The sequence below is a fragment of the Dasypus novemcinctus genome, chromosome 10 (assembly GCF_030445035.2).
Source record: "Dasypus novemcinctus isolate mDasNov1 chromosome 10, mDasNov1.1.hap2, whole genome shotgun sequence".
Classification (NCBI taxonomy): domain Eukaryota; kingdom Metazoa; phylum Chordata; class Mammalia; order Cingulata; family Dasypodidae; genus Dasypus; species Dasypus novemcinctus.
In genome coordinates, this window is record NC_080682.1 from 1,839,726 (window position 1) to 1,863,604 (window position 23,879).

Consider the following 23,879-nt stretch of genomic DNA (forward strand, 5'->3'; position numbering starts at 1 on the left):
CCGCAGGGCGCGGGGACGGGTGGGCACGGCGCGCTCAGGTGGGGAGGGCAGGACCGCCGGGGTACCACGGCACGGGGCGCCCCCTCTCCGTCACGGACACGGCAGCGCCTCCACTTCACCCGGCAGCCATCCTGCCCAGGTCGCCCCTCGCCCCAAGACTCCCCTTCACCCGGGGCCTGGGGAGCCCCAGAAGCCCCCGCCTCGTCCCCCCCCGTGAGGCCCAGGAGGGCGGGCGAGGAGGAGCCAGAGGGCAGCGTGAGGTGGGACCAGAAGGGCCACCCAGCTTGCCCCACAGAACCAGAGGCTCAGGGCCGGCGCCAGGGGCACCCCGAGAGCCTCCCTCCAAGGAGCTCAGGCAAGGGGCAAACCCAGAAGAGACGGGGCGCAGGAGAGCGATGCTCTCAGCGAGAATGCAAGCAGGCCGGACGCCGTGCCAGGGCTGGGGGGCACAGCGCCCGGCTGGCGTCCCATCTGGAGCCCCGGCAGGGAGGCCTGGAAAGACGGGCGGCAAGCGTGCGCCCCAGGCACAGGGCCCTGCGAGCCAAGAGCCCCACAGGGGGCTGGGGGGGGGCAGCTCCCCGGGAGCGCACCGTGTGCACGCCTGCCCGGGGGCCGGAGCCGGGGCGCCGCACCCACTTGGCTGGAGTGGGCACCCCCGAGCGCCAGGGCCGACGAGACACCCAGGCCGGAGCACACGCACACGTGTGCACACCCACGTGCACTGCTCCCACACGTGTGCACCCTACCCACGAGCCCCACATGGGTGAATGCCCAACAAACACGACGCACACGTGTGTGCCCCAAACACAACTCTCACGTGTGTGTCACCACCACACACGACTCCTACGTTTGCACACCCGACACGGGACGGCCATGCTTGTGTTTGCACACCTATGCACACAGGACTCCGTGTGCACACCGACACAATTCCCAACACAACTTCTACATGTGTGCACCCCCGCCAGTGGCAGCTCCCACACGTGTGCCCACCCAGCACTGTGACCCCACTGACATTACTCCCCGTGGCTCTCCCAGCCCACAGCCACGCCCCACGCCCCACGCCTTCCGCCCCACATGGGCGCTCACAGGTGGCCGAACGAACTGCTCCAGGGCTCTGCCCGCCTGGAGCCGCGACCCACCAGCAGGCACTGGCAGAAACAGCTTTCTCAGGCTCCGGGACACAGGGAAGGGCCAGCGCCCATCAGGAAAAGGGCCACTCCGAGCAGTGGGCGCTCACGGTGTCTGGGCCAGCCCCTCCCCACCCCAGAGTGGAGCCCGGTCCCGATTCTGGAGGGGACATCCTGTGAGCGGGTGTCTCTGGCTGGGGGTGGCCCGGGGGATGCCCCGTCCCAGAGCGGGATGCCCCGCGTGGAGAAGGGGCTCACGAGCCGCCCACGGGGCGCCACGTGGCATCGAGGGCCTGGGGGCCGAGGCCTCACCGGGCGGTGCGCGCAAGGGCCCTGTGCCTGGGGAAGAGGGGATCTCCACAGCCGCATCGTCGGGGAATTCCTGGGGCTCACGGCAAAAGCGAGCACGGAGAGGAGCAGGCCGCCCAGCTTGGGCCCTGCTCTCTGCACCTGTGGGCGATGAGCCCCTTGGGGAGTCCCCTCGGGTCCCATGCGGACCTGGGAAGGGGCTTCCTGTTCCCACATGAGCCAGGCCTCCAGGAAGTCCCTGCCCTGACATTATCTGGAGGCTCGCTTGGGGAACTGAATTCCAGCAGTGACACATTAAAGTACCCAAGTGTCCAGGAGTCAACAAGAGAGTGCGAGACACACACAGAACCAGGAAGCGATGGCCCGGCCAGGACGAGATTAAAGCCTGAGGAACCGTCGGCGACGAGGACCAGACCCAGGGCATTCCAGAGACTTCTCAAAAATGATCCCAAATATGCTCAAAGCGCTCAAGGAAAACACGGGCCAAGAACTAAAGGGAATCAGGAAAACGAGAGATGAACACCAAGAAAATATCCATAGAGAGAAGGAAATGAGGGAAAGGATCCAGACAGCTGAGTAACAGAAATGCAAAGTGCCCCGGAGGGTTCAACAGCAGATTGGCGCTGGAGAAGAATCAGCCAGTGAACCTGAAGACAAGACGATCGAAATCACCCGGTCCGAGCGGCAGCAGGAGAGTGCAGAAAAGTGAGCAGGGCCTGAGGATCAGGGAACCATCAGGTGTGCCCATTTGCACACAGGGCGAGGCCCAGGAGGGAAGAGAGGGAGGGCAGAGAGAGAAGCCAAAGCAATAATGCTTAAAACTTCCCAAATTTAAAGGAAGACACAACTATACACCTCTATGATACTCACAAACTTCAAACAGGATAAACCCAAAAAGACCCACACTGTGCCATTTTATAACCAAACTGTCGGATGCCAAAGAGAGAGAGTTCTGAAACCCTCAAGAGAGAAGTGAAGTGGCAGTAGGAAGGCACCCCAATACGATCTAGTGCTGCTTTCTCGTGGGAAACCATGGAGGCAAGAAGGCAGTGGGAAGACATTAAAAGTGCTGAAAGCAAAAAACTGCCAACAAAGAGTTCTACATCCAGTAAAAGTGTCTTTCCAACATCAGGGCAGGACTAAGACATTCCAAGATAAACAGAGGCCGAGGGACTTCGCCACCACTGGCAGCTCCGTGAGATGCTAACGGGAGCAGGACGGAGCTGGCAGCACAAAGCTGCACAAAGCAGTCTGTGCAGGGCCGTCGGGGTGTGGGCTGACAACTCTGCTCTCTCCACTTCCTACAGGATCTAAAAGATAAATGCATAGAATGTAATGAGAAATCTGTGGTTTGGATTTAAGATGCATAAACATGTCATTTGTGACAAGCACCCCCATAAAACTGGGGGTTAGAGTGTCTCCTGCTGAATTGAAGCTGGCACCAAAGCCAAGGAGGTGGCCTGAGATTTCAGATGTTCCATCTAAGCCCCACGATAACTGCAAAGCAAATATCAGCAACTACGCACATAAACAACATGGGAACTAAACCAGGGACTTAACTGTACACATTGCAGAGATTAGATCTGTCGCGCAAGAGTAAGGGATGTGAGGCAACAAATTTCAAACCAGACAGAATGCCCCATTTCCTGGTGGAACAGCTAACCTTACTGAACCAAGGTGAAGCACAAAACTTGAATATACCAATTCATGTAAAAGTCACTGAACCACTTGCTGAGGGCAGGGAGAGGGACGAAGAGGTGTGATGTGGGGGGCATTTTGGGGACTTGGAGTTGTCCCTGAATGATGTTGCAGGGACAGATACTGGACATCCTATATCCTGCCCTAACCCACTGAATGGACCAGGGGAGAGTGTGAACCACAGGGTAAACTCTTATCCACGTGGTGCAGCAGGGCCCCAAAAATGTGTTCACCGAGTATGATGAGTGGGCCTCGACGACGGGGGAGGTTGTTGGTGTGGGAGGAATGGGGTGGGGAGGTAGGGAGTATACAGGAACCTCTTATGTTTTTTATAATGTAACCTTTTTTGTGATGTATGTATCTTCAAAAAAATACAATTTACAAAATGATGGGGGTGGGGGGTGGGGTTTGGGTCATATGGGAACCTCATGTTTTCTTAATGTAACATTCTATGTCCTCTATTAACTTAAATTAAAAGAAATAAGTAAAATGAAAGTCACTGAACCAGTAGTTAAAAATCTCCCCCCAACAATCACTAGCTACTTTTTTTTTGCATTAGAAAACAAGAGTGATGGAGCAGTTCACATTCACGCATAAAGAGCGCCAAGGTGCAAACAATAACGATGACTGGATAAAGCACAACACCATTCATAAAAAAATCCTTAGCCAATTAAAATAGAAAGGCATTCCTGCAATTAGAAAGCCATATCCCAAAACCGACAGCAAATAGCATCCTTAAAAGTGAAAGGTTAGAAGATTCCCTCAGAATTAAGACGAAAGCAAGAGGCTCAGCTTCCCGAGGCTCAGCTTCCCAGCTTCCACGCCACCTTGTTTTCTAGATGGTGTCTCAGCCACAGCTAAAAGACAAGGAAAATATTTTTTTAAACAGGGACTAATTGGGAAGAAACAAACAACATCCATCCACGGTCCCATAATTTCCCAGAAGGACACCCAAGAGCACCTCCGGTTCCCAGGTGGTGCGCTCCAGCAGGGCCGAGGGGCTGGGTGGGAAGAGCTGAGGAGGCCGCGGCCTCTACATTCTAGCAACAGCGAGTCGGCAAGCAGCTCCTAAAGATGCCACTCACAAAGGACATTGTAACACATCTCATAGCTCAGGAGTCTCACAAAGGAGGTGCAAGACCGTCACAGAGAAAAGGGAAAGCTGTTCTGAAAGACACTGAAGGAGGCCTAAATAAATGAAGAGCGCGTCTGTGCTCTGGGAGAGGAGGACCCAGCCTCTGAGGGCCACGCGTGCCCTCTACACTCATCTGTGCATGCGGGGCAGGTCCACCCCATTCCCACGGGGCTCCTATGGGAACTGAGGGCAGAGCCTCAAATGGGTAGGAAGGGGCTGGAGCCCCTGGTGGTGGGCTGAAGGGCAGGGAGCACAAGGGCAGGGCTGCCCTGGGAAGCGGGGTCCCCAGGGGAGGCTCCTGGCAGGCCGGGGACCCGCGGGGCTGGGGACAGAGGCAGAAACTTCTCGCACACACACCGGGGGAAACTGAGGGCGGGCAGACGTGGCACCGCAAACAGCCATGGAACAGATGACGCGTGAGCAGCTGCAAGCCCGGTGAGCATGAAGGAAATAAACTCCCTGGCCCGCTTCACACCTCCCGCAAACAAATCAATTCCAGGACATTTAAAGACCCGGCTATGAAAAGGAAAACATTCAGATGTTCAGAGGAAACGGTAGGAAGCTATCATAAAGATCTCCTAACAGGGACCTTTCTTAAACATGACATAAAAAGAGGCATAAATCATCTAACAGGAGATTGATACATTCAACAAGAGTAAAATGAAGGTTGAAAAAACAAACTTCTCGGCCTCAAAAGAAACCATAAGCAAAGAGAAAATACAAGGCATTTCCGGAGGGAGGTATGTGCAGCCCACATCACTGATAAAGAATTTTTACCAGTGTATACAGAGAACTTAGCACCATTAGGAAAAAGGCAAACAATTGAGGAGAAGAATGGGCAGGCGTGCCAGCCAGGGAAGCAAAAGGGTCAAGAAACGCAGGAAAAGGGGTCACTGGGAATCAACCTAAGGCCGACTGGACGCTGTTTCCTCCAGCTAGGTGAGCAGGTTTTGAGGGTCAGAGGGTGAGGAGCTGACAGCAGGCCCATGGAGGCAGAAGGCACGACGAGACAGGCACGTGAGAGCCACGGTGCTCCGGGGCTCAGGCAAGACCAGCAGGGGAGCTGCACACACAAACAGGACGGGGGGCAGCACTGAGCCTGAGGCACCGCGCCTGAACTCTCACCAAGTTAAAGGGTACCTTAAGTGCAGAGAAAACTAGAGCCCACCGCCCCGACCCAGGGGCCCATCAGAACGTCAGCAGGGGTGAGACTAACAGACGCCACTGTCGCACCTGGCGACAAGGAGGACTCTGCATTTTTGCTGACACATTTGCCCTGTACCTAAGCATGAAGAGGCTGTCTGGCCACCCCAGCCTGTGGGATGTCATTCAGGACAGCAGGCCTGGGCTGCAGAAAGGCCAAAGGGGACAGGGTGTGGGGGAGCGGCGGGGGCGTGGGTCCTGCCTGGGATTAGACCGCTGCCCAGACATGGCCAGTCAGCAGGACGCCTAAGCCCTGCTTGCACAAGACACTGGGAGGCCCGGCCTCAGGGAACATTCCAAGTGCCCCGGGCCCCTGGGAATGACGAAGGAATGGGTTTATGGGGTGTCCTGGTCGAAAGCAGAGGCTCTGGTTAAGTCTGTTGCTTACTTCCCAGGGGCTGGGCGGGTGTCGGGGAGATAGCGCAGTGACTGCCCAAAGCCCCAGGCCCAAGGGCGGCGGCGTTCCCACATTGCTGGACGGAATGTCCCAGGAGCTCAATGGCGTGGGAGAGCTCTGGCCACCCCCCTCCCCCGGGGGTGAGGACGTGGCCACCGCTCCAGCAGCGAGGCTGGCGCAGGCCGGCGTGGAGGGACCGGGCATGACAGTGCTGCCCGTGACCCCCCAATCCAGGAAGCCCCCCAGGCCACCCCGAGGATGGACTGGGGGGAGTGGAGTGCAGTCCGAACTGGACCCCGCACAGTGAGAAGGAAATAGGTGCAGCCCCCAGAGAAGCCGGGAAAGCACGACCTTGGGGGGGCAGAGAGACTCCCCAGAGGGAAACCACAGCATGGCAGCACTTAAGGAAAATGTAAAAGATGCACGAGAAGCAGGCGTGCCCACCAGCAGCAGCACCCACTCGGCGTGTGTCCCCGCTGGCAGGGGAAGGGTGCTATTGGCAAGGGGCTGCCCGGGGCACTGAGGCACAGCCGGCCCTTGTTGTGTGTCACCTCCTAAGCTAACTCGTGTGGGGAGATGGTGGTTCTTATTTTCATTTATGCTTCTTGATATACCTTACATAGCTCTCCGTCATTAAACAGAGGAGGCAAAGGGCGTTTGGTAAAAGTCAGTGCTTACTTCTCAAAACAACAAAAACTCCAGACACTGTAAAAAGAAAAAAAATTATAAATACACACTTTCTTTATCTGCCATTTACTGCTAAAACACTGAAGGAGTCCCGTCAAAGACAGGCACTGAACAAGGAGGCCTGCTTTTACCATTACTGTCGAAGGCTAGTCTGGAGCCTGAAGACAATGCAAGAGCCGGGCAGCGGAAATAAGATGTATAACTTCTGGAAAGAAGGAGACCAAAATACCACATTCCTGGGAGCCCCGAGAGAGTCAGCGGAAAAGCTTTCAAAATGAGCGAGAGAATTCAGGAAAGCAGCCAGATGCAAAATACATACTTTAAACCAATATTTTTTTATTATTTTCCAGCAATAAACCCGAGTATAAGACACAGTATGATTTTTTAAAAAATTCACCCTCACATAGAACAAAGAACACAGAAATCCTTAGCAACAATCCCCTTACAAAATATTCAGGATGTGTAGAAAGAAAACCACACACTTTAAGGGGAAACATAAAAATGAAATTTGAAAAAAAAAACAAATGAAGACACACACCGTTTTCTGGGTGAGTGATTGACTGTTACAAAAAAAAAAATTCTCCCCTCAATTAATGTATAGGTTTACCAGATTTTCAATCAAAATTCTTACAGGAATTTCTTTTTTGGCGGGGGGGAGCGAGGGGTGGGCCCAGGGTGGGGGAGAGTACTTGGCAAAATGTTCTAAAATTCATATAGTGGGGAAAACAGTCAAGATTAGCTGAGACAACTTCACAAACTAAAAGCAAGTCCTGGAAATTGCACAACTGAGAGCTAGTGCAGATCAAGGCCCCCTGGCTGGTGCCGGGGCCTCCTGGGACGCTGCCGCCACCAAGGACGCAGCTATGCCTGCGACTTCTATCTGCAAGAAGGACGAGCTGAGACCGGGGGGCCGAGCCCGAGGTCACACAGCTGCGGCGCGGTGGATGGGGTTTGTGAGATGTCCTCCCCGCCCGCCACGCTGGCGTGGGTCACAGGTGGGGATCTGGGGGCATCACCGCCCCGAGAGCGAGCTGGGCCGGTCAGTGAAGGAGCCTGGGAGATCAGACAGCTATCGGGGAGAAAAAGAGAAGGCACAGAGATCTTTCCTTCACACCAAATACCAAGGACATTCCAGAAGAATTAGAGAGCTCAATAGGGGGAAAAAAACAAAAAAGAGTCAAAAAAAATTAGAAAGAGCTTTAGGTGCCTGTTTATCTGCTTTCACAATGGGAAACCATTTTATAAGTTCAGAAACAATGGAGGAATCACAGAGGAAAAGGAAAAGCCCAGTAAATTTTACTAATTAAATTTTAAAGTTTCTGTTATGTCAAAAACAGCCCATAAAATTTGAAAGGCAGACTCCGGCTCCTAAGTGGGCGTCGCAGGGACCCGACTTATCTCCTTGAACAAAACAGAATAAAACCAAACACCTGACAAAAATACACACGAAACAATGGTTTTCACCACACTGGACGATGGGTAATGAAGGAGGACGTGATGCTGAGAGCCAGGAAGCGGGCCCAGCCCGCCAGCTGCCCCCGCCGCCTTCCTCAGCCCGGCTTCCAGCCCCCAGGCAGGGAGGGGGCGCGGGGCAGGGCCCAGCTGGCTCCCCACTTGGGGAGGGGGAGCGGAGAACGTGGGGAGACCAGGCGGCCCCGAGAGCAGGCCCCCGAGAGCCAGCACGTGCTGGTGAGGACTGTACCTGAGGCCGGGAAAAAGCACCACCCGGGAGAACAGCGCCTCGGCCCCACCGGGCTGGGAACGTGTCTTTTCCCACCAGCCAGACTAGAAAAACATAATTTATGGGCATGGGGTAGAGGGCTCAGGAATGCTTTACCTCACTGGTGGGAACAATTAGCCCTAGCCTGAGCGCTGTCGCAGACCTGCCTTTATGTTTCACCAACGTCAGACCTGAACACATAAACAGTTTCCAAGCACTTAACTACATTCCAAAACAAAGCTCAAGAGTATTTATAGAATATTTATAGAAAGCACCCACCCAGGTAAAATACACAATGTCTGGCATCCAATCAAATATTATCAGGCAGGGAAAGAAGCAGGAAAATATGACCCAAAATGAGGAGGAAAAAAAAAAATCAATCGATAGAAACAACTATCCTAAGTTAACACTGTAAACTAAAAACCCTAAATCAACCACTAAAATAAAAAAGAGTTACAGCTAAAACACCAACAGAGAAGATAAGATGGAATGGAATAAAAAATTCTTGATTAATGCATGGTGGGGTAGAAAAAGAGGAGGGGGGAGAAGAACAGATGGGGCAAATAGAAAACAAATCAGATGACAGAAACATTCAATACTAATAGTCTAAACCTATCAATTAAAAAGCAGGTATTTTCAGGCTGGATAAAAAAGCAAGACTCAGCTACATGCAGCCTACAAGAAACACGCTTTGAATATAAAGACACAAACAGGCTGGAAAAAAAAAGATGGAAAAACGATATACCATTCTGTCATTTCTCAAAAGAGAGCTGGAGTGGCTACATTAATATCATACAGATGAAGTAGATTTCAGAACAAAGAATGTTACCAGGGACAACAGAGGCAATTTCATATAAATAAAGGAGTGAATTCATCAAGGGCATAACAAATCTAAATATTTATGCACCTAATAAGAGAACTTCAAAATACATGAAACACAAACTGAGAGACCTGAAAGGAGAAATAGACAAACCCACAGTTTGAGCTAGATTTCAATACCCCTCTCTCAAAAGTGTGCAGGACCACGAGGCACAGAACCACAGGCTGTAACAGATGGGGGCAGCACTTCCACAGCTTAGACTGGACTGGCATTTGTAGAATAGTTCACTCAAACACACTTTCTTTCCCAGTACATAAGGAATATTTACCAAGAAAGACCCCTGATTAAAGTCATATAAATTATATTCTTAGACCACAATGGAATGAAATTACCAGTCAATTAAAAAAAAATTCCCCCAGAAAACCCTGAAATATTTGGAAATCAAATACACTTCTAAATAATTCACAAGTAAAAGAAAAATCCAAGAGGAAATTAGGAAGTATTTTGAAATGAATAAAAGCAAAAACAACATATGGGAATTTACGGGATATGTCAAGCAGTGTTTAGGGCAAACTTCTTTAGCACTAAATGTGTATGTTAGAATACAAGTGAGGTCTGACATCAATGGCCTCAGCTTCCATTTTAAGGAAACTGGAAAAATAAAAGCAAATTAAGCCCAAAGTAAGCAGAAGAAAGGAATTTTTAATATCAAAGTGGAAATCAAAGAGAAGAAAAGAGAAAAAGAAGAGGGAAAACTGAGGGGGACAGAACCCATTTCTTTGAGAAGACCAATAAAATGGGTAAAGTAAAATAAAATAAAATAGAAAAGAGCAAATAATAAATATCAAGAAGGAGGGAGGTGCTGTCACAAGAGCTTCTACAGATTTTAAAAGAATAAATGGGAATATCATGAATAACTTTATGTCAATAAATTCAAGAAACTACATAAAATGGGAACATTTCTTGTAAGACGCAAATGCTCAAAGCTCACTCAGGAAGAAGCAGATAATCTCAACAACCCTATCTATTAAAGATAAGGAAAGGACAGCTAAAACCCTTCCCACAGAGAAAATTCCAGACCCAGAGGGCGTCACTGCTAAATCCCACCAAACATTTAAGAAAGATTTAATAGCAATCCTATACAAATCCTTTGAGATATCTTAAGGCAGGGGTGGAGTGGGGTGGGGTGACCGTCTAAGCTCGTCTGGGAGGACCACCCTGCCCTAACCCCAAAAGTGAAAAACACTGCAAGGGAAAGAAAAAAAAAAAAAGCTATGGCCCAATATCTCTCATATACACAGATGCAAAAACTTTAAATAACATTTTAGCAAATATACCAACAATTCGGAAAAAGGACAAGACGCTGTAATTTATCTCCAGGAGGCCAGGGTGGTTAAAATAAGGTTTGAAATAAGAGGAATTCAGCATATTAACAAACTAAAACAAAGATCATTTCAACAGATGTAGACAAATCATTCGCTGCAATCCAACATGCAGATTCTGACAAGAACTCCCGGCAGATGAGGACCGGAGGGGCTCTTCCTTCACCTAACAAAGGCTCGATGGAAACCTGCGGCTCGCGGGGGAGCCTGCGCCTTCCTCCCCTAAGGCCCCAAAGAAAGCCTTCTGCCCTCACCGCTTCCAGGCCACAAGTCCGGGAGGCTCTAGGGGGTGCAAGTGGGCAAGGAAAAGAGAGCCAGATAGCCAGGAAAGAAAGAAGGAAAAGGGCTTTGATTCACAGTTCACTATCCAACCAACAAATCTGTTAAACAAATCTGCTAAACTAAGGCGTTTAGCAAGGTTGCAGAATGCAAGACCAATAAACAAAAAAACAACTGCCTTTCTCTACACCCAAGATGAACAGACAGGGCCCTCTTTAAAAGGGCACTTTCTGAGAGTATCAAAACAGATGAACTGCTTTGGTATAAACCTGACAAAAGATGAGAGACCTACCTAGTGAAAGTTCTAAAATGTTGCTGACACAAACTAAAGACCTCTCCCTGCAGGGAGAGCTGCACAGTCTGAGTGGAAGTTAAGATAGCAATTCTCAGACTCAGCACAACCCCAATCAAAATTCCAGGACGCCTCATTTTTTTGGAGCCGATTACGAGCTGGTTCTAAAATTCATGTGGCAATGCAAAGACCCTGGATTAGCCTAAATAATCCTGAAGGAAAACAAAAAGCAAAAACCAAGTTGCAGCACTAGCATTTCAAGAATTAGCAGAAGTCTGGAGCCATCAAAACAGGGTGGAGGTGCTAGAGATGTTCCAGCAGGTCACGGGGCATGGCGGAGAGGCCAGACTCGGCCTGCGAACACGTGCAGGGCTGAGTTCTGACGACGGTGCAAAGGCAGGTCCATACAGAGGTGAGTCTTCCCAGCAAACAGTGTAAACAACTGCCCATCCACAGGGAAAAGAAGGAAAAAGAACTCATACGCATACTTCAAACTCTGTACAAAGAGTACCCAAAGTGACTCAGAGACCTCATGACCTAAATGTAAAATACTGTTCTACTACTCGTAGAAAACTTAGGCGAAAATGTCTGTGACTTGGGTTTGGGAAAGCTTTCTTAAGATGGGATACCAAAAGCACAATCTCTAAAGGAACACACGGAGAAGTGGGACTTCATCCAAATTAAAAAGCATGTGCTCTCCAAAAGACCCCGTAAGGAAGAGGACAAGACAAGCCACAGATGAAGTGTATATTTGATGCAAGCCTCATATGCAGAATAAATAAAAGACTTCTCAAGACTTAGTAGTAAGAAAACAACCCAATTTTAAAGGGAGGGGGGCAAACGATTTGAACTGACGCTTCACCAACGAGATACACAAATGGCAAATGTGCACGAGCAAAGCTGCTCGGCAGCTCTGGGCCTTGGGAAAAGGCGAACTGAAGACACAGTGCAACCCACCTCACCCCGACCCAAACGGCTAAAATGGAAAAGGTGGCTGGGAGCACGTGCGGAGAAGGACGTGGGGGAGAGTGCATTAGTGGGGCCACATAAAATACCAGCGGCCGTCTCTCCCAGCTAAGCACACACCAGGCCCCCTACTGTAGGTAGTGATCCCAGAGAAGGAAACTGGGCCTGACAAAGGCTGCATACCAATGTAAACAGCAGCTTCCCCAGCAGTCACAAACTGGACACAACCCAAACGTCCATCAGCAGAGGGGGCGGATAAACAAACTGTGGCATGTCCGCACAACAGCGATAAGAAGGAATGAACTAGCAACAACAGGGAGAAGTTTCAAAATAACTATGTGGAGTGAAAGAAACCAGACCAAAAAAAAAAAAAAAAAAGAGGCATACCACACGACTCCATCTGTGCAAAGTTCTGGAAGAGGCAAAAGAAGCAGGCCGCGGGGTGCTGGGGAGAAGGGCCGGAGGAGAATGCTCATGCTCACCGCCTCGGAAAGTGGGGACCGTTCAGGGGGGTCCACCTGCCAAGAGAGAGCAAATTGTAGGCTTCAAATACCTGCAGCTTATCCGACAGCTTATCCCATGCCAACTAGGCCATGGAAAAGACATTTTTAAAAATTCAAAGGCGAGTGACAAGTTGGAAACTCTTTCAAGTCAACCCTGATAGAGAAGGGGGTCGGATCAGCCGGGTAGTAAATGCTTAGTGCTTGCAAATCTGTAAGAGAAATGTCAGTGCCCTAAGAGAAGAAACCGAGCCGAGGCAGGTTTTAGTTTCTGGGCTGCTCAGACGCCACGTGGCGGGGACTTAACAACGGGAACGTACTGGCCCACCGGCGTCAGGGGCTGGCAGGCCTGCTCCCCCCAATCGGGCTCTTCTTTGGGGGTCCCTGGCTCTTCCTTTCTCCTCCAGGTTCCGCTGGCTTCCAGCCTCCGGCCACTCCCTGTGGCCTCTTTCTGTGTCCGTTTCTCTGCTTAGGAGGTGGTTGGCCATGTTGGATTGAGGTCCACCCTTACCCGGTTGGGGCCCCCTGGGACCTGTCTTTTGTGGGGGGCAGGATTCAACCCCCAACAGGACCCAGGCAAACGGTTCATGGATTAAGAACCGCAAATGGCCAATAGAAGGTACAAGAAAGTGCAAACACTTAGAACCCAGCCGCCGTGCTCCTGAGCTGCCACGCTGGCCCAGACCGAGAACACAGGGGACACTGCCCCATTTCTACCGTGCGCGTCCTCCGTGCAGACCCGGGAGCCACAGGCGGGTGGGAGGACAGTGGCAGGTGGCACGCGGGTGCCAGGGGCTGCCAGGGAGGGGCCACCGTGGGGAGCAGGCAGCTGCGCTCTCCCATCCTGCGGGCCTCATCTCAGGCGGGGGACCACGGGACCGCGGGAGGGCACAGGCTCTGAGCCGCACGCCCAGTGACGCGGCCCTGGTTGGCTGACCGGCCGAACTCCCGAGCAGGGCTCCAGGGTCCTGGGCACCCCCCACAAAGAGGGGCACACACGACCCAGGCAGGGAGGAGACACGCGGAGCTGGCGGAGGCGGCCGGGCTCTTGCGGAGGTGGGGGGCGTGGCGGGGCCAGGCTTGGGGGGGGGGGCTCCCTCTGGCAGGGGAGCCAGGCGGGAAGGGGCGAGTCCAGAAGTCAGGGGTGTCGTCTCTTCCTCGCTGAGCCTGGCGCCTGGGCCCACCGGGCACGTGCACAAACCTGGGCTGCATGTCCGGATCTAGCAGAGAGTGAGGCCCGCTCCTGCAGGACCCTGCAAAGCCAAGCGGCGGCACGGGCTGCGGAGGGCCAGCCACTGCTTGCTGGACGGGGCACTCTTGCATCCCTGCAGCTACCGACAAGGCTAAGGTGGAAGAGAGAGAGACAGGCTTCTCAGCCCCGGCCCACTTGCCGCCCCAGGCCCCTCACTCCCTCGCTCCCTCACTCAGATGCCGCGAAGAAGAGGGAGAGAACAGGGAGCCCCCTCACTCTGGGGGGCTGGGGGCTCTGAGGCTGGGGGGCTCACCTCCCTCGGGTACCCTGTGTTCCACACCAGGTCCTTTGCACGTGCTTACTGGCCTTGACATGTTGTTTCCAGCAAAGCCTTCTCTGTCACCCCGGTTAAATCTGCACCTTCTCCCCCCGACCCCCACAACATCCGCAGGACATACTTAGGCTGAAAGAATTACTCGTTTATCTGAAACTCAAGTTAATTGGGTGTGCTGCATTTTATCTGGCAACCCTGGCCCCAGGAAGACACACTGCTGCTCTGGGATCCGTGTTGGATGAGCGATGGGAAGGAGGAAGAGGGGGCAGCAGGCTCCCACGCCTCATGTGGGGTGGCCACCCAGCCCCCGAGCTCAGGACTTCCCGCCTGACAGGGACAGGGAAGCCAGGACAGGGGGCTGGGGCCCCCGCCCTCCCGGAGAACCTCCACATCCGGCTTTGAGCTCCCAATCCACCACAGGGGCCCAGGATCGCCCCCTCCCACCAGCGTCCCGCACGCCTGAACCCCAGCTTCCTGGGCCCGCCGTCCCACCTACACAGGACAGACAGAGCACTGCCGGATGAGGTGGTCAGGGCGCCTCCCTGGACCGGCCTTGGGACCCCTCTCTCCAGCTCCGTTCCTCCCCCAGCACCCGCATTTCCCCTCCCCGGGCCCCCGTGGCCTCCTGCTGCCAGCAAAGGCTGGGGAGGGGGCATTGCCAGTCTCCTAGGACCAGCCCCGGTAGGGGGGGGCTCCCAACCCCTCCAGCATGTGCCCCCCTCCACTGCCCCAGGGTCTGGGGTACGGCAAGGCCGCCCCTACCTGCAGGCAAGCCCCTCCTCAGGCCCAGCGCCCCCTCTCAGAACCTTCACCCCCATAACCGCGGCTCCAGGCCCACCCCGAGCTCCCACCCCCACCCCGCGGGGAGGGCGGCTCTCCCACCCCGGGCTGTTGGAGACCCTCCGGCCTCTCCTGCTCCTCCCAGGCTTGCCCGACCCCCAGTTCGTTCCCTGCACAGCCGCCCCCCGACCTGAAGCACGTTCTTGGAGGAGTCAGAGGGGCCCCCGCGCTGTGGGGGGCAGAGGGAGCAGCCAGCTGGGGGAGGCGGGAGGGGCGGCGGCGGGGGCCGGAGCCAGCCTCGGCTGGAAGCCCGGGAGGAGTGGGGCCCGGGCGGGGGGCGCCGCTCCTGGCCCGGCCCGGCCCGGGGCGGGGGCTGCGCGGGGGGGCCGCGGGCCGGGGAGCGCGGCGCGGGGCTGGGGGCGGCGGGGAGGCGCCCGGGGGCGGGGGTCGCGGCTTCCGCGCCTTCGCCCAGGGGGTGCCCGGCACCCCCTTCGCCAGCAGCAGGCCCCGCGGGCGCCCGCCGGGCCGCGGCGGCGCGCGGGGGGGGGGGGGCCGGGGCGCGGGGGCGTGCGGGGCCGTGCGGGGCTCGCGGGCGGGGGGCGGCGGTGCGCGCGCCCTCCCGGGAGCGAGGGGGCGCTGTGCCAGCGGCGCGGGGCGCGGGCCGGGCGCGCTGCTCCTTCCGCCCGCGCCCCGGAAGCGCCGCCGGCCGCCATGGCGCGCAACGTGCTGTGAGTAGCGCCCCGGCCGGCGCCCGCAGTGGCACAAGCAGACGCACACGGCGGGGGGCGCCCGGGGGGGAGCGGGACCCCGGCCCCCGTGCGGGCGCGCGGGCCCCGCAGCGCCGGGGCGCGTCGAGGGTCAGGGCGGCCCCGGGGAGGGCGGCCCCGCGAAGCCTCGAGGACAGAAAGCAATTAGGCCGCCGCGGGGAGGGAGCGGGGCCGCTGCGAGCAGACGCCGCGGCACCAGCGAGCGCGCGGGGCGGGGAGGAATGCGCCGGCTGGGGGCGCCGGAAGCCGGGGTCGCGGCCTGCCGGGAGGGGGCCGGCGGCCGGGCCGGGGGACACGTGGCAACGTCGGGAGACTCTGAGGGTTGGCACAAGTGGGGGGGTGCCCCCAGCGAGGAGCGGCTTCGCCCCGTAGCCCGTGGACCTGGCCCGCGGGCTAGAGGAGCTGGGGCCAGGTCGGGTGGGAGGAGGAAAGGGGCGTCCACAGTCGCCGCTGCTCTTGGGGGGGAGTCGGCCAGGCTGCCCACCCCCAGCTCTGCTCAGCTGCCCCCTGTTCAGGGGTCTCGCCTGCCTCCAGCCCACCCTGCCGCAGTGGGGTTGGTGTGTTGGAGAAGTGGAGAGGCTCAGTTATTTGCGTGTGGAAAGGCCAGAACTCAGGAATGACTTTGGGGAAGGAAAAATGATTTATTTACCACCGGCCGGGCTGGGAGCTTCTCATTCCAAACTCCAAGCCCTGAACAAGATTTTTGAGTTCCCTTTATGCAGAGAGGGAGGGCCAAATGGTTCTTTGTTTTCAGTGCTCCAGAGGCTTGAGTTAGCATGTATCTTCCACTTCCTGGGTAAGCTTTTAGCAGGGACTTCATATATTCTAGATAAGTTTTTAGCACATTTGGTTTGCATTTTCCCCGAATATTTAAAGTTTATAGAGTTTGCCTTGATGAACTGTTTCCTGGGCCTGGAGTCTTTACGGACACCAAGGGCAGGGCTGCACCTCTCACCGTCCCACACCCACAGATCAGGACCCAGATCACTTAGGTTAACTATGAAGGGACGGACAGCCCCCCACCCACAGCCCACATGAGGTGAAGATGTGCTCGCTGAGCTCAGGGCCCCGTCTTCTTCCCGGGGCCCCGAGGTTCAGGCAGACAGGGCTTCACATTTCTTGGTGAACCAGTGACTCGGGGAACAAGCGAGTGGCTGTTGGCAACCACGTGCATTTGGGGGGAGCAGTGCTGTGTCCCCCCACGCCGGGTAGGTGGCCAGGGGTAGCTGAGGATGTGGGTGGGGTGTAGGGCAGGGCAGAGGGCCCGTCCACCACCATCCCGGAGCGGCTGGGTTGGGGAGAGGCCCTCTGCCCTCCAGGAATCTGAGCTTGAAGCAGGGGCCCGGGGACCTGGCAGGCTGGGTGTTAGCTCAGGGCTCACCCCATCGCCGGTGAGCTGCCAGGACTTGCTCAAAGGTGGGTGGGATCTGGCTGAGTCACGCGGGCCACCTGGGTGGGGGTGGGGTGCTGGCTGCGAGCCAGGGTTTCGTGTTTTGAGAAAGAGAGAAAGTCAGGGTTCCACGTGAGAAACGTCAAGTTTGAGGCACTCCTGGGAGAAGCAGGGAGTGCCAGGGTGGCCAAGATGAGTGAAACCTTGTAGAGGGCGGGCTGGGGCCCAGGGGTGCTCCCTCAAGGAGAGGCAGCGCCCAGCAGCCAGCTGCCGCTGAGCAAGCCAGGCCCCAGGAGATAGGCACTGCCCAGGGGGGCTGGCAGGGCTGGGGGCCGGCGGGTGCAACACCTGAAGGCGTCCCCAGGTGGGGAGAAAAGACCCTCTGTCCTTGGGCCCACACAGGGAGGCGCAGAGAGGAAGGGTCTGTGAGGCTGCTGCACCCCGTTTCCATGTCCTGCCCTGTGTCTCCAAACTGCGCCCCTGCGGAGCTGCAGGCCAGGGCCGTCTGTGCGCCGCTTGGAGCCCCCGCGGGCAGGGCCCTCCACCCACTCGGATCCTGGGCTGCCGTCGGGCCTTGCGCTGGAGCCCGGGGCCCGGAAGCCGGAGCAGGGCTGCTGGGCCTCTGGCCCATGGGGGCCGGGTTGGGGGGCTGAGGCCCTGGGTGGTGAGGGCACACAGCGCCCCCTCGCCTGTGGGGAGCATGTGGGCCCACGGGGCTGGTGTTTCTGTCACTAAGCACACGTGGCTCTGCCCGCAGGTACCCTCTGTACCAGCTGGGCGGCCCCCAGCTCCGCGTCTTCCGCACCAACTTCTTCGTGCGCCTGGTGAGGCCTGGCGTCCCCCAGCCCGAGGACACCGTGCAGTTCCAGATCCCCATGGAGTGAGCTCCGCGCCAGCGCGGCCTGGCCGTCGCCGTGGGGGGGGGGGTGCATGTGGGCAGGGCCCCTGGGTCCACACTGGCATGTGGCCTCGCTGCCCCCGGGGTGGGGGGGGCTGGGACTGCTCTTCTCCCTCGGCCGTCCCTTGAGGTCTCATTGTCCCCCCAGGAAAGGTCCCCGGGCACGGCTGCTAGGACAGCGTCCTGGCTCCCTGGTGACTGGTACAGTGGGCTGCTGTTCTGGTCTCTTGGGACGTGATTGCCCTCAAGGGTGTTGGTGACATGTGCCTGAACCGAGGCTCGGGACTTTTCCCGGCTCCGGGGGGGAGCGCCGTGACCCACCAAATCCTGGGCTGCTGTGAGGACTGGCCTGGGCCCTGCGGGGTACCCGTCCCCGGGAGCTGGGCCCACGGGGCAGCCCCATGGCCGCCCGGCGCTGCCGGGCTGGGGGGAAGGGCGTGCTTTCCGGGAGCTGGCCCCCGCAGGCCTGCCCAGCCTGGCGGTTCTCTGGGCCTCGTGTATGAAGCCCCCTCCCCTCTCCCACCAGGATGACCAGAACGGACGTCAGGAACTACCTGCAGAGCATCTACGGCGTGCCCGTGGCTTCTGTGCGTACGCGGGTGCAGCACGGTGAGGGGGCCATGGGCGGGGGGCACTGCTATAAAGCCGGGAAGCGGGGCCCCCGGGTCGTGTGGTGCCTGCCCAGCGGGGCCAGCCCTCCCCAGTCTGCCCGCAGGCCCTCGCCACCCATCCCCTGGCCAGCCTGGGGGTGCCCACAAAGGCCGTTCCCGATTCCCTTCCACAGTGTAGACAGGGCCTGCAGTGTAGACAGGGCCTCTTTCTGGGCCCTTCCCCGGTGACCGAGTCGCCTCAGAGTCGTAAATCTGACAACCTGCAGGGGACTGAGGAACGCGGGCAGGGGGGAGGGCGGAGGGGGCTCTGCGGGCCGCGCCCCAGCTGGCGCCCCCGGGGGAAGTCTGCCTCTTGAGTCACTGCAGAAGCAGTCCCGGCCGAGCAGGGGCGCCCCTCCTGTCACGCGGCTGTCAGGCGCGGGGCCTGCGTGCTGTGCACGAGCAGGCTGTGCTGGGGCCTGTGTACCTGCGGGAGTGACCCCCCTTCCCCCCCCCCCCCCCCCCGGCAGGTTCCAACAGGAAGAGGGACTCGAGGAACGTGAAGATAAAGAAGGCTGACACCAAGGTTGCCTACGTGCAGCTGGTGAGCCGCGGGCCTTGCCCTCCACCCGTTTATCACAACTGCGCCCTTGAGCGGAGGGGGAGGGCTGTGGGCCCGGGCGGCCCCCAGCCCTCCCGGGGTTCACGGCCAGGGACAGGATTCCCGTAAATCACTGCAGTTGGGGGGGTGGGTAGACACCAGAAAGCCCTGGAAGCTGTTAGTGGTGTGAGAGCCGGAGGGGCCGGCCATTTTGTGCCCCATGAGTTTGGGGTGCCCAAGGCCAGGCGAGGGGCTGCGCCCGGGCCCAGGTCTCCTACCCCCCAGAGCAGAGATGTGCTGGCAGCGGGGGCCTCAGGCTCAGCCAGATCCCCGGGCAGCGCGGCCCACTCCGCCCACAGTGCCCCTTCCAGCCCCTGCCGTGCCTGGTCCTGGGCAGGAGGCTGGGCTGCCCGTCGCCTGTTGGTGGGAAGTTCGGGACCCCACCTCTGCCCCTTCCTGAGTGGGTTTCCGCCCCAGACCCCGGAGCCCCTCCCCAGCGCCGCACAGCCCCGGCTGCTGGGCCTGGGCCCCTGGCCTGCTCGGCGGATGCCCTGCCCCCACCCCTCCTCTTGGGAACCTGCTGGAATTCCTGGGATTTCAGCGTGGAGGGCCCCCGGGGAGGACCGGGCGCCGCTAGGTGGCAGTAGCGCCCTGGCAGAGGCGGCGCCCAGATGCAGGAACCGGTTTGTGCCAACGAGGCAGCCCCCAGGCGCCAGGGCGAGGAGGGCTGTTCTGGAAGACCGTCGCGTTTGTGGGGTCCTGTCGTCATCTGGCCCGCAGCCGGCCAGCGGGACAAAGAGCGTGGCCGTTTGCCTTCCCCAGGCCTGCGCGACCCCCGGCCAGAGCCCTCGCCTCGGGCCCTCCTGAGCTTTCTTGCTCCTCTCCAGGCCCTACCAGGGCCGTGGGGAGGGAACTTAGCAGGCGTAGGGCCGGCCTCCGCAGCCGCCTCTGGGCACGGCTGGGAAACTGAGGCAGCGGCAAGGCAGGGCAGCTGGGAGCAGAACGTGCCCCGGCACCGCCCAGCGCCTCGCTGCACTGAAACGGCGTCAGTGACGCCCCCCACCCCAGCCCCGGACGCCAGCTCCTCTCTGAAGCACCTCGGAGGGGGCAGGGCCCCCCCGGAAGCCCACAGAGACCCCTCTCTGCCCTGCGTCCGTTGGGCTCATCTCAGGGTGGGCCGGGGCAGGCCCCGCTCCGGGGCTTCTCATCACAGAGCTAATTGTGCAGCCTGCAGAGGGCCCGTCAGGGACACAAATTAAATTACAGGATTTATTTTTGAGCTGGCTGCTGCGGAAAGACCCGGCCCCACATCGTGGGAGTCCCACATTTTTCCTCTGACAACCTGACAAACATCTCTTTGGCCCCAAGTGCTTGGAGCGCGAGCAAGCGCCCTGGCTCCCCAGATAACAGAGAGAGCATTGACCTGTCGCACCGAGAGGCGCAGTCGTATTTACACAGCACCGCGCGGGCGGGGGCGCCCCGGCCGGCGGCTCGTTTCCCACGACCACTGCTCTCCTTTCCGCCCTTTTCTGCCCCCAGCCTTCCCTCTGCTTTCTGAAGGAGTAAGGGTTTTCTCATCGCAAGCGCAAGGTGAATCTTCTAGAAGAGCAAGGCCCCTGGGGCCCGGCAGGTGCCCACAGCCTCAGCACCACATGTGGCCGCAGTGTCCGGGCAAGCGCAGCCCTGCTCTTGGGCCGCAGCAAGCCGCGGTCTGTGCGTTGAGGTGTAAGGAGCCGTTTCGGGCCCCTCGCCTCGGGAAACCAGCAGTCACCTCCGTGCGCTCAGCACGACCCCCCTCCCGGGCAGTCAGCCTGCGTGTGAACTGTCACCCTGCGGTGCTTTAAAGCAGCAGCAGGTTCTGAGCAGGGGCAGCCAGGCCCTGGCAGGCTGGCTACCCAGAGCTGCCTTCCATCACCGCAGCCCAGGCGCTCGGCTCCGTGGGAGCGAATTTCCAGAGCTTCCTTCCTGGGGTGGGATCTGTGGGCTGCTGAGATCGAGCTTGGCCGCTTTCCCAAAGCCGAGACCCAGTGCAAAACAAGGGCCTCAGAAAGCCAGCTGCACTCCCCTGGTCTCACTTATCAAGACACTCCTGGTGCAGCCCCCACTTCTCGAGACCCCGCCGCCTGCCAGGAAGCGGGAAGGACAGAGGGTCTCTGCTGGCGTGGCCTCACCACGCTGCCACGTCTCGCGCCTTCTCAGGGCTGCTCGGCGAGGGTTAGCAGACCAGGGTGGCGGCTCAAGTCTGTTCAGGTCCCCAAAAAGCTGTCTTCCCTCCCCATCCCGGGGGGCCTTGCCCCCACTCTGGTCTGGCTGGGCCTCGACCGACGTGCTCTAAAGTTCTCCTGAAAGACGCAAGCCCGGTTAATTTGCAAAGCCGCCCCTGATTTATGGACTGCCGCGTGTGTGCGTTTCTTTGTATGTTCTGTGCGTGTCCTTGCCAAGCCCTGCGCTGGGAGGACGGGAAGCCTTTCATGTGGGTGGAGGCCTCAAGGTATTTTGGATGGAAAAAGTCTCAGCATGGCACCAGGCGTGATCGCGCCATGCCTCCGTGTCGTGAGCTGGCCCAGCCCGGCAAGGCCGGCCCGCTGGTGAATGGGCGCTTTGCTGCGTGCCTGCAAAAGAGGCCGCAGCCGGCGCACAGCGGCCACCACGGGGGACGTCCACAGGAAGGGGCCCGTTGCGGAGCCGTGATTTCCTGCTGCCGGAGAGCGGGGGCCAGACCGGTGCGCCCATGGGAGGAGGAAAGGGAGCGGGCCCGCCAGGTGGGCACGAGGCAGAGAGGGCCCCGGCCGGCCTGCCCTCGTGGCTCTGCCTCCGCTCGCACAGGGTGTGTGACGACGGGCTTTCTAGAAGGCTCCGGGGGGCACGAGGGGCGCAGGGCAGCCTCGTGGGCGGCCACCATCCTCGCCACGCGGCTTGCGTTCCCGGGAGAGGGCCTGGCCAGCGTTTGTCTCCCCAGGCCCACGGGCAGACCTTTGCCTTCCCCGACCTGTTCCCCACAAAGGAGCCGAGGGCTGACGGTGACCCCACGGAGGACCCCCAGGCCAGGCTCATGGAGGAGGAGCGGCAGAGGCAGCGCCCCGACCCGCGCCGGCCGGGCATCCCCAGCTGGTTTGGCGTGTGACGGCGGCGGCGGGCATCCTGGGGGACGGGGATGCCAGGCGGGGCTGCGCGTGCCGCAACGGGGCCTGCGCACGGAGGCCGCGGAGCACGCCTCACCCCAATAAAGTCCTGTGCGGAGCCTCGAATCGTGTGTGCTTGTTCCGTGGGCACTGCGCCGGCTGTCGGGGCTGCGTCTGGCTGGGGGGCTGGCCTGGTCCCCAGTGGGCCTGGAGCGGCAGGGAGAGGGCGGCAGGATGAACCTGCTGGGGCCCCCACTGGGGGCTGGAGGTGTGGGCTGGGCCTGCATGTGGGTGGGTGGGGCAGCAGGACACAAGGATGGGCTCGTGGTTCTGGGGGCTGTGGAGGGTTCCGGAAGGAGTGGTGATGGGGGCAGTGACCTGGAGGTGGGCCCTGGCGGTGTCTGGGACCGAGCGGGGGTGAAGGAGCAGGTCAAGGGGGGAGCAGAGCAGGCACTTGGGGACCCTGTAGGCGGCCAGGGTCCCTGTGGCTTCCAGATGCACCAGTCCCCTGGGCCAACCCAGCAGACGCTGGCGAGGAGCTGCTGGCAGCTGCCCACAAGCCCTTCCCACAAGAGCAAGGTCGGGGCGTTCGGCGCCCCTTTTCTCCGGCGTGCTCCGGCAGCCTGCGAGTGCCCCTTGCGGCAAAGCGGCCCCCGAGGGGCAGCGTCCGCTCCCGAAGGAGATGGCAAACCCGGGCGTTTAATACTCGCCTTGCCGCCCGCCGGGCACCAGGGGTGCCACAGACCCCGGGAGGTGGCCAGGCCTCATCTTGGGGATGGGGCTTGGTGGCCCAGCCATCTCCCAGGTCCCACGCAGACCCCAGGACAGGCAGCTCGTGGGCGGGCGCTGGCCCCTGGGGGTCTGCGAGGCCCCCCCGAAAGCATGCCCAGGGGAGCAGCTCTGCCATCCTGCAGCCCCCGCGGCTCGCTCCGGCTCCCTCCAGCTCGGCCACGCCCCAGCGCTGCGCAGGAGACCGGGAGACAGGCGGCTCGTGGCCCGGCGGGCGGGCTTGCTCTGAGCGTGGCTGCAGGGTCTCCGAGGGACGGCACGCTGAGGCACAGCCCCCTGCATGGGCAGGAGCGGGGCCAGGCCGGGTGGGGCGGGGCCGGCCTCACAGAGCCCCCCCACCAAGCGAGCCCTTCCCCTCAGGGCTGGGTGCGCAGCCCGCCCGGCGGGTGGGGGTCCTGGTCCACCAGGGCACTGGCAGGGGGCGGTGGTCGGGTGGCCAGCGAGGGAGGGGGCGGCGGGCGGCCTGCTGTGCACCCTCATGGTAGCCGCCCCGCGGAGCTCGTACAGGGAACGGGATCTCCGACCAGTGTGTGTGTGCGCGCATGCACGCACGAAAGCGAGTGTGCAAGCGAGGGCCTGGTTGTGCACGCAGGTGTGGGTGAGTACACGTGTGTGCCTGTGCGTGTGTGCGAGAGAGTGTGCGTGTGCGCAGGTCTGGCAATACCAGGAGCCGTGGGAAGGCGTGGGCCCATGCGGCCCTGGCCTCTGGACGCACCCGCGCTCGTTGAGTCCGGGACCCGCTCTGTGGTGCCTGCTGTCCCCTCCCGGGCCGGCTCCTGACCACGTGGGGTGCTCAGGCAGGAGGGGACACGGGCAGGACCCCTGCGGGCAGCGTCCCTCCGGCTCCGCGGCCAGTGCCGCCCTCCACGGTGGCCGGCGGCTCGGGAGGGGCTGCTTGGGT

The 23,879-nt window shown here is 59.1% G+C and overlaps 1 protein-coding gene and 1 long non-coding RNA gene across 5 annotated transcripts; one reads left to right on the forward strand and one right to left on the reverse strand.

Moving 5' to 3' along the window:
* Window positions 1-75: 75 nt before the first annotated feature.
* LOC131279950 (uncharacterized) lies at window positions 76-15,100 on the reverse strand. The gene is made up of 4 exons (XR_009187460.2): window positions 14,021-15,100; window positions 13,717-13,858; window positions 12,403-12,533; window positions 76-2,746 (listed from the first exon to the last, which is right to left on the reverse strand). It is a non-coding gene; the product is annotated as an uncharacterized lncRNA (long non-coding RNA).
* A 381-nt stretch (window positions 15,101-15,481) lies between these two features.
* MRPL23 (mitochondrial ribosomal protein L23) lies at window positions 15,482-22,315 on the forward strand. Of its 4 annotated transcripts, none has more exons than XM_058304942.1 (5): window positions 15,482-15,549; window positions 17,736-17,858; window positions 18,403-18,485; window positions 18,997-19,070; window positions 22,027-22,315. In XM_058304942.1, the coding sequence occupies exons 1-5, from the start codon at window positions 15,533-15,535 to the stop codon at window positions 22,189-22,191; spliced, it is 462 nt and encodes a 153-aa protein (XP_058160925.1). In that variant the 5' UTR covers window positions 15,482-15,532; the 3' UTR covers window positions 22,192-22,315. The 4 variants fall into 4 exon arrangements, with proteins under 4 accessions (XP_058160925.1, XP_058160927.1, XP_058160924.1 ...); XM_058304944.1 differs by having other exon boundaries at window positions 22,072-22,315; XM_058304941.2 differs by lacking the exon at window positions 15,482-15,549 and adding an exon at window positions 16,063-16,384.
* Window positions 22,316-23,879: the final 1,564 nt, after the last annotated feature.